This window comes from Oryctolagus cuniculus, chromosome 11, assembly GCF_051225735.1.
Source record: "Oryctolagus cuniculus isolate XC-2025 breed Fujian yellow rabbit chromosome 11, ASM5122573v1, whole genome shotgun sequence".
Taxonomy (NCBI): domain Eukaryota; kingdom Metazoa; phylum Chordata; class Mammalia; order Lagomorpha; family Leporidae; genus Oryctolagus; species Oryctolagus cuniculus.
The window spans coordinates 99154434-99169535 of NC_142877.1; the positions used below are offsets into that span (position 1 = coordinate 99154434).

At 37.3% G+C, this 15102-nt stretch overlaps 1 protein-coding gene across 3 annotated transcripts in view; it reads right to left on the bottom strand.

The window, feature by feature from the left end:
- The window catches only part of CDK17 (cyclin dependent kinase 17), a 105250-nt gene that overhangs the window by 5475 nt on the left and 84673 nt on the right, over window positions 1-15102 (bottom strand). For all 3 annotated transcript variants that reach the window (XM_008256919.5, XM_051845785.3, XM_089308808.1), the window contains exons 6-13: window positions 13796-13852; window positions 11974-12088; window positions 11205-11299; window positions 10907-10969; window positions 8345-8468; window positions 4307-4427; window positions 1677-1774; window positions 1080-1185 (exon numbers count right to left, since the gene is read on the bottom strand). In XM_008256919.5, the coding sequence (XP_008255141.1) occupies window positions 1080-1185; window positions 1677-1774; window positions 4307-4427; window positions 8345-8468; window positions 10907-10969; window positions 11205-11299; window positions 11974-12088; window positions 13796-13852 (779 nt within the window). The remainder of the gene's footprint in view (window positions 1-1079; window positions 1186-1676; window positions 1775-4306; window positions 4428-8344; window positions 8469-10906; window positions 10970-11204; window positions 11300-11973; window positions 12089-13795; window positions 13853-15102) is intronic.

The following is a 15102-nucleotide window of genomic DNA, read 5'->3' on the forward strand; positions in this document are numbered from 1 at the left end:
AGAAATGAGAGTGAGGATTAGGGATTATTTTAAAGGGATAATGTACTAAAGAGAACACATGGGTTCTATCTTGCACTACACCTTTCACCAGCAAAAGTACAATTATGAATAAAGAAATTTCATCTTCTTGAGTGCTCTGAGAGGCAGCCATGTGGACACTGTGGCCTCGACATTCTCCAGGCTATTCTAATCCTCTGTAGTTTGCCACTCGCACATATCCAGAGTTTCCTAGGTACAGACAAGCTAGGTGCTAAATCAAGTCTTAATGAATCTGTCTTAGAAGAGCTTCAACCTTCTACAACTGAACATTAGCAACAGCAAGCAGTATGATAAAAACAGGACTTATACCACTTTGGAGAGAGACACAAAAAACCCAGTACATGTATTCTTCCTAAGAGAGTCTACTTAAAATGCTATTTGTTGCTAGAGTAATAATAATAGCATCAATTCATAAATACTTTAAAGGAAAAAATTAAAAATGCAGTCAAAAGAGTTAGTCTATCATAATGAAAATGTGAGAAAGTCTACAAGACGAAATGACTCAAACTCTAGTGGTAGATTAGATTGATTTGAGCGTAAGACTGAGAACAAACTTTAACTGACCTGCTGATATCTAGAAGATATTTGCTGAGTGATCAGAGTTTATATACTTCTAATACAAAATATATCATTAACATTGGTTAAAACACTTATGAATCATCTTATGTCAGAATGAAGATTTTACTTATAATATTTTCTTAGAGTATTATAAAATATAGAACAATTTTGTAGAAAACAAAACAAATTTCATCATAATCTTTATGATACTGAAAAAGGTACTGATCAGTGTTTCCTTTCTGGAAGAAAGAATTACTTACATAAACTCGAGAATTCTACTACATACATTCTATATTCATTTTATTTACAATTCAGTTCTAATTACATACTTTGGCAATTCTTGGTCAATAAATTATAAAGTTAATCTAACATGATGGAATAAATTAAAAGAGATCATAAAATAATTAAGAATTGTGTGTATATTTTTCCTGAATCTTTACTGTGACTAATGCTTCAAAAGATCGGAAAGAAGGAAAAAATACCTTGGTGCATGGTTAATTAGAGGCTGTGGTTTATATTTTGGAAAGTTGTAGTTCTTGAACTCATCATTTGAAGAAACACCTGGCCAAGTTTCCTGAGATGGAGTTCCTGAATTTAAAAAAATATGTAAGTATACATAAAAATATATTTGTAAGTTATATATGTGAGAACAATTTACATGTACTAGATAATTTAACAATTTCAACTGAAATTGAGATGATAAAAATAGTAAACATACATTGACATTTTTTGGACTATGCAATGATGTCATGATGATTCTGGGCCTTTTTTTCTATCCAGCTGATACCACCTAAGCTAAGAAATATTCCTGGTTGGTGGACTGAAGGTCAATTTTCAACACTATTTCTCTTCTCTGCTCTTCCACAACATCTTTATTGTAAGGATGAAACTCAGTAAATGAACAGAAGTTACCTAATGTATCTATTTTTATAACAACTAAATCAACTGAAATTCTTACACCTAACAGTTATTTACATTAGTCTCTATATCAAATTCTTAAATAGACGTTTTTAGAGACAGTCTTATCTAGCTAGTCAACTGTAAGTGCAAAATCACCAGGAAAAGATTTCTTCTGTTACCTAACAGTCGAAAAATTAAGTGCAGTTCGTCTTCCACAGTTGATCCTGGAAATAGAGGTCTTCCAGAAGCCATTTCAAAGAAAATGCAACCAACACCCCTTTAAAATATATCATGGGAAAAAATGAACAATTTACATATTATGAAGCACAAAAATCTTTTCCTAAAAATTGCTTCTCTAGAGAAATTTGCACAAGCCTACCAGCAAACCTCCTGCAGACATTTTTTCAGAACTAATTTGTTAACATTTACTCTGTCTCAACTTCCATATTGTTATATTCATTTTTTCCCACTTAAAATGTCCAGCTCTGCATGATCCTCCAAGAGTAACACTAACAATAGCTAACAGACTGAGTGCTTACACTGCGTGAAAAATTGATTTTTAAGTGTTTGAATTACAATTACTATCTCACTAAACGTTTACATCAGCTATTGTGCAGACTATGGTCTGAAAGGAAGAAGACCGGAAGGAGGAAAACCAACTGAGAATTCCTCCATAGGGAAAAGAAAACAAAGAATTACAAAACAGTTGTAAATGGACCTCTTAGCTTCTATGATAATCTAGGACACAGTAGCCCCAGGTAATGGATAGCCAGGATAGAGAAGCCAGTGATTCAAGATTTTTTTGATGCAAGGAGTAGAAATAGAACATTTAGGTGCAGGATGGTGTGTGTGTGTGTGTGTGTAAAAGAGAATAGTAACAGGTGGGGAGGTTCAGTCAATACATACTGTCATTAAAAGACCCCAATTCAAGCAACTGTATCTAAAATTTAATTTCATATAATAAGTTTCTACAGAAAGTAAATATCATACAGTTGCTAGAAAAATAGTATGAAGCTTCTCAAAAAAATAAAAACAGAATCACTATATTATCTAGCAATTCTTCTCCTTGGAATACACCCAAAGTAACTGAAAGCAGGATCCTGAAGATATATTTGTATACCTGTGTTACAGCAGCATTATTTACAACAGTGAAAAGGCAGAAGCAACCCAATCAATGGGTGAAGGGAAAAAACAGAATGTGGCACATACATCCAATGGAGTGTTATTCAACCTTAAAAAGGAAGGAAAATTTGACACATGCTACAACATGGATAAAATCTTGAAGGTGTTATGCTAAATAAAATATGCCAGTCACAAAAGGACAAACTATAATTCAACTCATAGGAAGTACCCAGAGTAGCCAAATTCATAGAGACAAAAGTAGAATAGTGATTTGTAGGGACAGGAGAAGGAGGGGGTGAAACAGGGCACATCCCACATGTTTAACACAGTTTCAGTTTTACCAAGATAAAAAATGTTCTGGAGATGGACAGTGAAAATGTTTGCACAACAATGTCGATGTACTTAGTATCAAAATTGTACACTTAAAATTGGGAAAAATCATGTTATGTATATTTTTCCATATCTAAAAAATGAATTAACAAAGAAAAAAATTATATAGGACCAGGTTTTTTCAAGGCAACAACAAAAGTGATATAATAACACTGTATACAGTATAGCCAAGAAATCCAACCACAGTTCAGAGGAAGGACTTGCCACTGGAGGCTGGGGTATATTATGAACAGGACTTAGAAGAAGTTGTGTTTTAAAGGTTGGTAGAAACAAGCCCTAATTAGAGAGGCTGAGTAGAACTGTTACAGAATGGTAGACTGATGTCAAAGTCCAGGGTATTGTTGAGGTATGGTGAGTAGGCCACTTGCTTAAAAGGGAACATTTATACTAAACAACAGTATGAAATAAGTTGGGAAAAGTAATTTAGAGATACCTTATGGAAATTGTACCTTATTCTATAGGCAATGAATAGAGTAGCAACAAAGATGTTTGAGTAGAAAAGTGTCATGACCAAAGTGGTGGCCAAAGCAGTAAGGATATTTTGATTATTTTCAGGTCAACTTTTTTTTTTTTTTTTTTGACAGGCAGAGTGGACAGTGAGAGAGAGAGACAGAGAGAAAGGTCTTCCTTTGCCGTTGGTTCACCCTCCAATGGCCGCCGCTGCAGCCGGCGCACCGCGCTGATCCTGGCAGGAGCCAGGAGCCAGGTGCTTTTCCTGGTCTCCCATGGGGTGCAGGGCCCAAGCACCTGGGCCATCCTCCACTGCACTCCCTGGCCATAGCAGAGAGCTGGCCTGGAAGAGGGGCAACCGGGACAGAATCCGGCGCCCCAACCGGGACTAGAACCCGGTGTGCCGGCGCCGCAAGGTGGAGGATTAGCCTATTGAGCCACGGCGCCGGCTTATTTTCAGGTCAACTTTTAAGGCAGGTGGATTTTGATGAATATTAAAAATAATGTTTTAAAATGACTACATAATAAACAACATGAGTGCCTTATACTTATTACGCATTTAATCTTATCTACAGAACTCTAGTTTTTTTTTACTATTCCCATTTCTTCAAATGAGGAAGCTAAGTATAGACAAGTGATTTGAATAAGGTTATTACAGTTCTAAGTGGCAGAATTGGAATTTAAACACAGGTACTCTAATTCCAGGACAGAACTCTGAATCACTGTTTATATTATGCTTCTTTGAAGTAATACCTCTTTGAAAACCAAATGCCTATCATTATGCTTCTGTGTTAACAGCTACATTCTTTCAAAATTATGAATGGTAATAATATCTGTATATATTTACCACATGTCAATCTGGGTTGAGTACTCCGAGGAACCCAGAAGCACATCAGGTGGCCGGTACCACAGCGTGACAACTTCGTTTGAGTAGGTCTTTGTGGGAACTGACTTGGCTCTAGCTAACCCTTCACAGGGAAAAGAAAACAAAGAATTAAGAAACACATTGGCTTTCTCAGCCTCAAACCTTACCAGGACTCCATTCAAAGGGCTGCATGAGGGCTCCTGTGTAGCTTCCTGAGGCTTCAACAAAACTAGTTTTATGAACTCTGCTGAGTGCATGAAGTTTTGGGTCATCAAATCATTATGTACTAACACTAAATAATAATTCCACAACTAGAGACAAGTTTAACTTTTAAATAGCACTGGATTTAGTGCCTGGGTTCTTTGACCCATGAGTTACAATGCCCAGATAGGTCAATGACACTTAGATCCACATTTTTATTTCTTCTATCTATAAGCTTTTATTATCTTTTAATCAAATTCCAACTTTCATTTGCTACACCATTTTTTTTTTTTTTTTTTTTTTGACAGGCAGAGTGGACAGTGAGAGAGAGACAGAGAGAAAGGTCTTCCTTTGCCGTTGGTTCACCCTCCAATGGCTGCCGCGGCCGGCGCGCTGCGGCCGGCACACCACGCTGATCCGATGGCAGGAGCCAGGAGCCAGGTGCTTTTCCTGGTCTCCCATGGGGTGCAGGGCCCAAGCACCTGGGCCATCCTCCACTGCACTCCCTGGCCACAGCAGAGAGCTGGCCTGGAAGAGGGGCAACCGGGACAGAATCCGGCGCCCCAACCGGGACTAGAACCCGGTGTGCCGGCGCCGCAAGGTGGAGGGTTAGCCTAGTGAGCCGCAGCGCCGGTACACCATTTTTTTTTAATCAAAAATCCTGAAGTTACTGGACCATGATCCAACTGAGTTTTACTGACAATTTCCTTGTAGAAATCCACTTAGAGAAAGTTTCCTTAGAATAATTTTAATGTTATAGTGTATTCTCTTTGCAGCTTTTTAAATCATAAGAATAATATTAGAACAAGAGAGACTTACCACCTTTGGATATTATTAATTGCTATAAACGTTATAAAATGTTTGCTATGCTTTTTCCAACTTAAGAAAGCTGTTGACTACCCAGAAATAAAGCCTGGTAATCACAACTGTATCCTGAGTCATGAACATGAGTAGTTGTTGTTGTTATTATTTTTTTGACAGGCAGAGTAGACAGTGAGAGAGGGAGACAGAGAGAAAGGTCTTCCTTTACCGTTGGTTCACCCTCCAAAGGCTGCTGCAGCCGGTGCACTGCAGCCAACGCACTGCGCTGATCCGAAGCCAGGAGCTAGGTACTTCCTCCTGGTCTCTCATGCGGGTGCAGGGCCCAAGGACTTGGGCCATCCTCCACTGCACTCCCAGGCCATAGCAGAGAGCTGGCCTGGAAGAGGAGCAACCGGGACAGAATCCAGCGCCCCGGCCGGCACTAGTACCCGGTGTGCCGGCTCCGCAGGTGGAGGATTAGCCTATTGAGCCGCGGCGCTGGCCGTATTATTATTATTATTATAATCATTTATGAAAAATTACATGCTAATCATGGAAAATTTCATGGGCTTTTAAACACTAATCAATTAGTGTATTTAAACTCTCAGAATGGTGAATATAAAATATTCATAGATATTCTACCAAGTTCCTTCAACATAAGTTTTACTTTCTAGAAGCAAAAAGAGCTTGCAATTTTATTTTTCAAAATCCTTTAAAAATAGATAAGTAAAAAAAATTACTTATTCATAAAACAGCACGCAGATACTGCATAAGTAATATTTTATGAAAAAATATTTTTTTCAAAATAAAAATTAGTAAGAATGATTTTATCTTATATTTGTTTTTAAGAACACTATATTATTGGAAAGGCAGAGGACAAACAGAAAGGGAGGGAGAGAACAAAGAGAATTCCCATTTGTTGGTTCACCCTCTACCCCCACCAAAATACCTACAACAGCTGGGACTGGATCAGGCCACTAGGAACTCAGTCTGGGTCTCCCATTGGGTAGCATATACCCAACTACTCCAGCCAACACCTGCTGCCTCTCAGGGTGCACAGGAAAATGGAATAGCGTGGAGCCAGGACTCAAATCACACTCTCCTAGGGACATGGGTGTCCCAAGGGGCATCTCAACTGCTGTGCTAAACATCCACCCCTAAATTTTTATGAATCTCTTTAAAATCTATTTTAATAAAAGATGGCTGGATTCCACATTTGCTTTTACATTCAATCTGTGCTGATATGTTGCTTTGATACATATCTATTACAGTTTGAACACGATTGGCTCCCCAAATTCATGCCAATGTTTATAGCTGCAAGTCTTGTTAATGGTTAATAGATTAATAGTTGATGGATTAAGGTGAAAGTTGATTCAGTTATGGTGTCTGAAGTTAAGGCCTTTAGGAAGTGATGGGATAGGATTGGGCTGCTGGGGTGGAGCCCCATGACTGAATCACAATGGCACTATAAGGAGAGACCACAGTGGGTAGAAGAGCATGTTCTCTGTGTCTCTCTGCTTCCTGGCTTGTTAGGTGATCCCTTCTCCTCAAGTGTTCTGCCATTAGGTACCAGACTGATGGAGTCCCTGCTCCTGGAACATGAATCTGAAAACTGTAAGCTGAAATAAATCTTTCGCCCTTCTAAGCAGCTCCTGTTTGGTATTTTAGTTAAAATAATAAAAAAATCTAATATATAATATATGTTATCACAATCTATCAAATACATGTATCACTATATATATTTTATATGTATACATATATATATGTATAGAGAGAGAGAGAGAGAGAGAGAGGAACAAAACTTGTATAAAACTGAGAAGAAGAGAAGCATTTTAACAGCCTTTCTGATCACTGTGAATAGTGTTTTTCAATAATATATTAGTCAGAAAGTAAGCTGTTTCTTAAAGGTAATGTGGTAACTGAAATGTTATCAATGAACTTTTACTTTTGTTATAATAAAATTCATTGGTCTATCTTACACTGCAAATGTATCTTTTACCCATGTATGTATTTTTACCATGTATGTATGACTCTGTAATATCACACATTGGTCATTTGAAAAATACTGGTTCCTAAAAACATTCAAAATGTTTTTAGCATATTAAAAAAAATTGTTACTAACATCACCAAATCTCATCAGAAAAGCCTCTAGGTATTGGGAAGTAATCAAATTCCAAAGCGACAGATCTAAATTTTTAAAATCCAATTTTTGACTGAAAACTTGAAATTTACTATTGACAAGAAACACTTTTGATTGCTTTCCTTGAAATAACAGGCTGCAACAGGCAGGTGTTTAGCAAAGTGGTTAAGATGCCCCTGGGGACATCTGTATCCCATTTAGAACGAACGCCTGGGTTTGAGTCCCAGCTCCAATTCCTATTCCAGCTTCCTGCTAATACATATCCAGAGAGGTAACAGGTGACGGCCAAGTAGTGGGTCCTTGCCATCCACATGAGACTTTCTTTGAGATAACTACAGTATCTCCGTGTGCAGCAAATGTGTTTTATGTATCTCTTCCACTTATTACACAAAATACTACAAAGACATGTATTCAACTCAAAGAAACAGATTTAATAAAATTTATGTATTTTACTATCTCACTATCAAGTATCTTTTTAGGTGTAACGGACACTTTTTTCCTACAAATGCATAGAGGTGAACAGCACAATGATGCACTTTAGCAGTATTGCCTTGAAACAAGGAACCAGTAGCTCTACTTCTTACTGCTTTGGATCATCAGTGAAAGAAAGCAAATATTGTTTAGTGTAATTTTGATAATATATTTTACTTTGCAGACCCCCTGAATGGTTCTCAAAAGTCCTAGACACTTACGGACTACACCTGAAACCCTGTGCCTCTTAGTCTTTGCCCCAATCAACAAAAATCACCCACCAAAGTTCTGCAAAGTATCTTATTCTCTGGGCTACAGAGAAAATTTCCAAATCCACATAAAAAGTGATGACACATTGTGACAATGGTTGTTCTTTTAAAGTTAACATCCTCTCATATATTTCATACCAAAATCTGCAAGCTTTAATTCTCCTTTTTCATTAATGAGGAGGTTCTGTGGTTTCAAGTCTCGATGTAACACCTTTCTTCTGTGGCAATATGCCAAACCACGTAGAATTTGGTATAGAAACAGCTACAGAAATAAGTAAGTAAATATTAGTCTTACAGGCAATGATACATATTTTGGAATAAACATAAATTATGGTAAGCAAGAAAACAACTTGTGTAGAGTAAAGAAAAAGAAAGTAGTTATATCCCAAACCATAATGCCTTTTTTTTTTTTTTTTTTTTTTTGACAGGCAGAGTGGACAGTGAGAGAGAGACAGAGAGAAAGGTCTTCCTTTACTGTTGGTTCACCCTCCAATGGCCGCAGTGGCTGGTGCGCTGCGGCCGGCGCACGTGCTGATCCAAAGCCAGGAGCCAGGTGCTTTTTTCCTGGTCTCCCATGCGGGTGCAGGGTCCAAGCACTTGGGCCATCCTCCACTGCACTCCCAGGCCACAGCAGAGAGCTGGACTGGAAGAGGAGCAACCGGGACTAGGACCCGGCACCCCAACCTGGACTAGAACCCAGGGTGCCGGCGCTGCTGGTGGAGGATTAGCCTATTGAGCTGTGGCGCCGGCCGGCCTTTTCCTTATATAGTTGTTTTCTGAATTTGAGTTTATTATTCAGTTTGAAGAATCTCACTACTTTTTGGCCTAACAGTATCTATGAAAATCAAATGAAACTTATAATAGTTTATTTCTTACAGAAAATGGCTTGAAATAAACATATTCTCATAAACTTAATGGCCTACTAAAGCTTATAGTTTAATTATAAGATTCTGGCAAAACAACCAAACAGTCCCTGCCACTCACCTCCCTAATAATCCCCCTCAAAAAACTCTGATCTGGGGCAGTTTCTTTAAAATAAGGCACTAGAAATGGTTTTATCAGAAGTCTGAGGCACCAAGAGAATGGTGCTACAAAGTTCTGGCAAATTACTTGCTATAAAAATAACCTAAACTAGCTTCTATCACCCACCTCCTGGGTACTTTACTTTCAGCACCTCCTACTCAGCTTTCAAAATCTGTGATTCAGAGAGCAGCATTAGCACTATAATGCTTTGAATGACTCTGTAAAAAGCAATTCCTATAAGGCTAATGGTAGAGTTTTTGTTGTGAATTTTGGTAAAAAGATGAATATAGAAAGTCTCTTGATTCTCTGGGGTTAACAAAAAAGAACCTCAGGTACAGAGAATTCAGAAGTATATCCTCAGTTCACTTGTAGGTGAGAAAAGGCTGAGGAACACTGAGACTAAGCCAAGGCAGCAGATGAACGATATGCCCAGAATGAATTCTAAACAGCACAGTCTCTAGGCTCTACATATTTATGTGTTTTGAAAATTCTAAAATTTATATTTCAATATATTCCTGTTACATTTTATATTTGAGAAATATAAAGACAGTTTAAACAAACAACAAAGTGCTTTCTGACTTAAGTTAGTCATGTAGACTTGGCTTCTAAGATAAACACATCTCAAACTTTTATCAAATTATGATAATTAAAGACTATTTTCTTTGAAAATTATTGGTAATATAAAAGTAAGGGAAGAACAAAAGCCACACACAGAAAATATACACAAATTACAATTATATGGTCTTGCAAACAAAATGCAAAATATGATAACAACTCATAGAATGTACATGGAAATACATTTAAAGCACTATTCTGACATTCTTGAAGCAATGTGTTATCCATATGTTCTGAGGTTTCTTTTAGAAACAGAAATTGGCTCTTGTTATCCACTCATTTTTTTTTTTTAATCTAAGTTTAAATTCACTACCTACAGAATTAGAAACATCCCAAACACACAGCTAGGACAGCCTATTTCCAGAATAGGTTATCACAAACTGTTGACAAATTTGGATAAGTCTTTGCCAACTAAATCTGAAGTATACCATTCAGGTTAAAGAAATCTACTGTAAGAACATAACTATGTCAGATGCTTTTATCCAGTAACTTTTCAGTTTCATCTGATACCAACTGTTAAACTTTTTATATTACTTGAATATTTATATATAATAACACAACAATTATCTTACTTTTCTTCCTGAGAATATAGATTAGTATTTCCAGCAAAGCATTCTTAATACCTGCAGCTTCCTGCCTTTACCCATTAGACTAATATCCTGAAAAGCTGTTAAATACCATTTTAAGTATAGTAGGGAGGTTGTTATTTAAAGAAAGCCTTTTGCAGAATGTACCTATCATTGACTTTAAATGTTTGGATGTTTTAAAGCAGAATATATCTTGAAATGTGTTCTATGTTTAGGAGAATTTGTTGTTATATGAAAGTGAATGTCAGAAGTAATTTCTAAAATACTTTAAAATGAAGCCATTCTACAAAAAGGACAGGTCCTAGGAAAACTAAAGTGTAAATAGAAGTTCTAAGTAAATATATTCAGAGGATTACAATCTATTTAAAATGCCAAGGAGAAAATGCTGAAGAATAATTATGAGGCTAGAATATCTCATTATGTAATGTTGCTGATCTATGTTTTGCACAGGTTTAAAAATACCACTAAAACCTACCTTTACATTATGCATACTCATGATGTTTCCACAATCATCCATATACTGCTTTAGATCTTTATCCTGAAAAGACACAGTACTTTACTATGCAATGCAGAGTTTTCACAATGCATGGCTGATTCACTTACTAGTATTTAATTTTCAAAATTAAGTTGTTTTACAAGGAAAGATATTGTATGCATCTAATTTAGCTAAATATGAACAGCTAAACAAAAATGTCCCTGAGGCTGTTAAAAACTCCAATTTGCTATGTTCTTCTAAAGCAAGATTAAATACTGAATTTTCATTAAATGCTTACCAGATACTCAAAGACCAGAGTCAAGGATTTATCTGTGTGAACAATGTCATGTAAGGTTACTATATTTGCATGTTTTAAATCCTTCAATAGTGAAACTGCAAAACAGAAAATACAACTATTTAGTCTGTGGTAGTCAGTCTTTATAAAAAGCTGAAGTTTAATATATCAAAATTGAATATAATATTCTCTTTTAAGTTTAAAATAATAATTCACCAGGAAGATGAGTAGAAATGTCAATAGAATGAGTAGTAGAAATGTTAATGTCATCATTCTTCTATGGCTCTAGGTTTGATGCTCTCATACTTAAAATTATCTTCAATACTACAATACTCTCCATATCATCTCATTAATTTAGAGATAAAGTGCAAGGAGCACATTTTTCCTTCCACCATACTAATCAGTTGCCTTAAATCATTTTCTAAATAATCCATTTTCTCTTTAAAATTGAATAATTTAAATGTTTACATTTTTGTTTTCTTGTTATGTTTTTATTTCTTATTTTTAACTATGTTGCCACATTCCCCATATACCAATATATATAACACTTCCTATGTCAAATATTTGTCTATGACAGCGATTTTTAAATGCCTTCAAAATATTTCATTATAAGATATACAATAATAGTTAATTACTTTCTGTTGTATATTTTGGCTTTGAAAATCAACTCTTTCAAGGTTTAATTATGTCTTATGATCATCTATTATTTCTATATCTGGGCTATTTTACTTATGCAACTTTGGTGTTAAAATGTTCTCTCTATATACTATACCTTCTCTTATAGCTGTACATGGTGCACCTTCTTCATGTTCCAATCGGATCTCTTTTAACGCCACCAAATTTTCTGTCAATTTACTTCTTCCTTTATACACTGTTGCATATGTACCCTATAAAATATATTTTTGAAGGACACATATAAAACATCATGATGGTCCCTCTAATGCAATCTATATAATTAATAGTCCTAAAGTGATTTCTAGTTTCTAAGCATTTGTTAAGTTCCACCTGGCAAAGAAAACTGCACAATGATCAGTCTTGGTTTTTCTTAGAGCAAAGACAACTTTTGGTTCCATATAGATATCTTCCATACTCATGCAATGAGTATGCCTCAACAGTATAAAAACAGAATATTTAATTTACATTTTATACTTTATTTCTGATTGACAATTGGATCAACAGTTTTTTTTTTTTTTTTTTTTTTTTTGACAGGCAGAGTGGACAGTGAGAGAGAGAGACAGAGAGAAAGGTCTTCCTTTGCCGTTGGTTCACCCTCCAATGGCCGGCGCGCTGCGGCCGGCGCACCACGCTGATCCGGTGGCAGGAGCAGGAGCCAGGTGCTTTTCCTGGTCTCCCGTGGGGTGCAGGGTCCAAGCACTTGGGCCATCCTCCACTGCACTCCCTGGCCACAGCAGAGAGCTGGCCTGGAAGAGGGGCAACCGGGACAGAATCCGGCGCCCCAACCGGGACTAGAACCCGGTGTGCCGGTGCCGCTAGGCGGAGGATTAGCCTAGTGAGCCGCGGCGCCAGCCTGGATCAGTAGTTTTAAAATCAAAAGTGCTTTACTTGCCATGGTATGTGCATATTGAAGGAAATAATTTGAACATATTAATTAAAAATTGAAAATGTAATTAACATACTGTTAAATCATTAAAATTTTACATATGTTTCCAGACTTTTCAAAAAACATTGCAGAACAGGTGTTTAGTCTAGTGGTTGACAGCCATGTCTTACATTGGAGTTCCTGGGTTCCACTGTACGCTCTGGCTCCCAACTGCAGCTTCCCATCAGTGCAGACCACGGGAGGCAGCAGAGATATCTCAAGTAATTGGGTTCCTACCACCCTCATGGGTGACCTGATTGTCTTTCCAGTTCCTTGCTTTTGCTTTCACTGTAGTCCTGACCCTAAACCAGCCCTGACTATTGCAGACATTTTGGGAAGTGAATCAGTAGATGGGAGCTCTGTCTCTCTTTGTGCCTCTCAAATGAAAAAATATTTAAAAATTTTGTTTTTTAAAAACAAGTATGTTCTATAGGAGACCTCTTCTATCATTGCCAGGACGGCCTTCAGAGTTCCCTTCCTACTAACCAACTCTACCAACTCTATTATTTTCTTTGCCCTTTCTTTTTCTGAAGGCAGGCATTTCTAAGTTGGTAATACTACAAGTTCAAAAAAACCATGGTCTTAAGAATTTCTTTAACTTTCAATGAAATATGTCTTTATATTTAAAGATAGCATTTTTATTTGTCCAAGGTTTGAATTCATACAATTTCCCATATGACAACACAAACGGTAGCCTGACAAGAGATGAACACTAACAAATAGATGCCTATTTTGTTACCAATACAGCACACTACACTGTGCTTCAATAGAAGATTAGATGGCTATAAAAATACTCATTTCCTCTAAAACTGACGGGATAGTGTCAAATATAGAAATTCTAACTTTCTGTTGCTTTTTCAGAATAAGACACAATCTTTTATACAATAGTGTTTATGATTTTTATCCTGGTTAGCTCAAACTGTAGAATAGTACAGGAATTTACAAGATGAACATGGACAAAAGTGTGTCTTGCATCTTTGAAGTATTTACTTACCTCTCCAAGCTTTTCCAATTTGATGTAGGTTTCCATTTTCCCAAACCCAATTTCTGACTGAAAGCAAACAATTATAAATTTAGTATTTGTTCTTAAAATTTCAATTAATCTCTTCTTCAACTTCTGAAACTTTCCTACTTTACAGTGTCTAAGAATAGAAAAATCTGATTATAATAAAATTGCTGAGCAACTGTCAACTTTTAAAATGTACTCAATGTTAGAACGTTCAAAAGTTCAAAAGCATCAAAGTTCATAATTAAAATTGTTAACCCACCTTTTATATAGATTAGTTAACATTCTGCTATGAAAAACATGCTTTAGACAACTAAAATTTTAAGACAGTATGAGCATTTTAAGATACAAAGATTTTTCTAAAAGATGACTAGTTAATATATATATATATATTTTTTTTTTTGACAGGCAGAGTGGACAGTGAGAGAGAGACAGAGAGAAAGGTCTTCCTTTGCCGTTGGTTCACCCTCCAATGGCCGCCGCGGAAGGCACGCTGCGGCCGGCACACCGCGCTGTTCCGATGGCAGGAGCCAGGAGCCAGGTGCTTTTCCTGGTCTCCCATGGGGTGCAGGGCCCAGGGACTTGGGCCACCCTCCACTGCACTCCCGGGCCACAGCAGAGAGCTGGCCTGGAAGAGGGGCAACCGGGACAGAATCCGGCGCCCTGACCGGGACTAGAACCCGGTGTGCTGGCGCCGCTAGGCGGAGGGTTAGCCTAGTGAGCCGTGGCACTTGCCATAGTTAATACTCTTTTTTTAAGAAAACTGCAAGCCGGTGTCGCGGCTCACTAGGCTAATCCTCCGCCTTGTGGCGCTGGCACACCGGGTAGTCCCGGTTGTCCCTCTTCCAGGCCAGCTCTCTGCTGTGGCCAGGGAGTGCAGTGGAGGATGGCCCAAGTGTTTGGGCCCTGCACCCCATGGGAGACCAGGAGAAGCACCTGGCTCCTGCCATCAGATCAGCGCGGCGCGCCGGCCGCGGCGGCCATTGGAGGGTGAACCAACGGCAAAGGAAGACCTTTCTCTCTGTCTCTCTCTCACTGTCCACTCTGCCTGTCAAAAAAATAAAAAAAAAAATAAATAAAAAAAGAAAACTGCAGAATAAAAAAATTTCCTACATTTATTTCCTTTCGCTAATCTCTGAATTCCCTGGGGAGACCTGCAAACAACAAAATACTATTTGTTTCAGGTTCTCAAATAAAAATATAAAATGAAAAAGGAAACTGAAAATCACACTATAGTATGACCAGTAAACAACAAACACCAAAGAAGCATAGTAAGTCTACTTCTAATCTGTGTG